The sequence below is a fragment of the Sinocyclocheilus anshuiensis genome, unplaced genomic scaffold, assembly GCF_001515605.1.
Source record: "Sinocyclocheilus anshuiensis isolate Anshui unplaced genomic scaffold, SAMN03320099.WGS_v1.1 scaffold863, whole genome shotgun sequence".
NCBI classification, from domain to species: Eukaryota; Metazoa; Chordata; class Actinopteri; order Cypriniformes; family Cyprinidae; genus Sinocyclocheilus; species Sinocyclocheilus anshuiensis.
In genome coordinates this window covers 1,054,763-1,056,276 of record NW_015547725.1, presented here as the reverse complement: position 1 = coordinate 1,056,276, position 1,514 = coordinate 1,054,763, and the positions used below count along the sequence as shown (strand labels likewise).

The following is a 1,514-nucleotide window of genomic DNA, read 5'->3' as shown; positions in this document are numbered from 1 at the left end:
TTAAAAAAAAAAAAAAGTTTTCATATAGGTAGATTTGGGCTAGTCAGCAGCAATTATACATAGCTTTATATAAACAGAGTAGAAGTCTAGACTATAGGTGTGTTCACACCAACACAAATGTTCGTCACAAAAATTCAGTTTAGTTTTCACTGACAATTTTTCTGTTCAATTCAATGTGCAAAAAACTGCAGACAGGCTGAATGAAAATGCAGAAATACCCCGGTAATGCCAGTTCACAAAGCACTACGCAACATGTCATTTCTAAAATCCACTTGTCTCAGAGAATAAAATAAGTCAATAGTATTTACAGGTTTTCAATCAGCCATTCAGATTTGATTGGTGTTTATCAAACAACACCAAATACAACAGCACTGAGGAGAGCCACTTCTGGATCGTTTCTTTGCTATTCACTGTTGCTTAGCAAATATTCTGTTCCTGAGCACCACCAAGTTGTAGTTTTAAGTAACAGCAGCAGTTCTGGGCATGTGACCAAAAGCACAAATCCTTCTGGTTGACCAGTTTTCTTTTCAGTGTGATGGAAGAGAGATCACACCTCCAGAACATCTCTTTTAAAAAATTACATTGATGGCATGCGAATGTTTGTGTCTTTTTGAACAGCCATTCATATATCACACCGACATTGGTCATAGTGTGAACAGGCCTTAAGTCCTCAGGCTACTAGTAAATATGTGCATGTGTGAAGGTCAAACCTGTTGGGTCTCTTGCAGGGGGAGGCGCTTGACTGTTCTGAAGCAGATGAACTGGTGCTAAGGGTTGAATCGGGACTGCTCAGGGAACACACACGCTCCATATTCAGTGTGCTCTGACAGGCCTCACACTCCGGACTACCCTTACACCTGAAACACAGAGTGTATACTTTTAAACTGCCTTTTAGAGGTGAGCAATACTGACAAAAATGTCAATATTTACTGTGATTTTGTTAATGACAATAATTAGTGTTTAGCTGAGTGAGTTTTTGTGCTGGTACATTGACTGGTTTAGGCCTGTCTTGGACAGCTGACTCCCGAAGCTTTTCATATTCTGTGTACTGGATAGTTCATAGCAGTGACAGAAATTGACCTTTTAACTTCAAATTGAACTTTTTTAACTTTAAAGGGCAATACTTCTCACCTTAAATTGGGCATTTTATCGTAGATTATACATATCACACACTCTACTGCTTTTACAAGCCATTTATCGCATATACAGTTCAGCTGAAATGCAACCATCTCATCAATGATTTATAATGAGAACTGAAGCCCCAATTTATCAAATTCAGCTCAGGTCTACTAAATACAGGACAGTGCAGTTTCATAAGTTTCATTTTTTAATCATCTAAAAATATTTTAAAAGGGTCATATGATGCGATTTCATGTTTTCCTTTGTCTTTGGAGTGTTAAAAGCTGTTCGTGCATACAGAAGATCCGTAAAGTTGCAAAGATTAAAGTCTCAAACCCAAAGAGATATTCTTTATAAAAGTGAACGCTCATCCGCGCCTTCCTAAAACGCCTCGT

At 38.0% G+C, this 1,514-nt stretch overlaps 1 protein-coding gene across 3 annotated transcripts in view; it reads right to left on the bottom strand.

The window, feature by feature from the left end:
- LOC107704275 (homeodomain-interacting protein kinase 3-like) overlaps positions 1-1,514 on the bottom strand; it is a 65,185-nt gene that overhangs the window by 4,122 nt on the left and 59,549 nt on the right. For all 3 annotated transcript variants that reach the window (XM_016507156.1, XM_016507158.1, XM_016507157.1), the window contains exon 13: positions 711-857. In XM_016507156.1, coding sequence (XP_016362642.1) covers positions 711-857 — 147 coding nt within the window. The remainder of the gene's footprint in view (positions 1-710; positions 858-1,514) is intronic.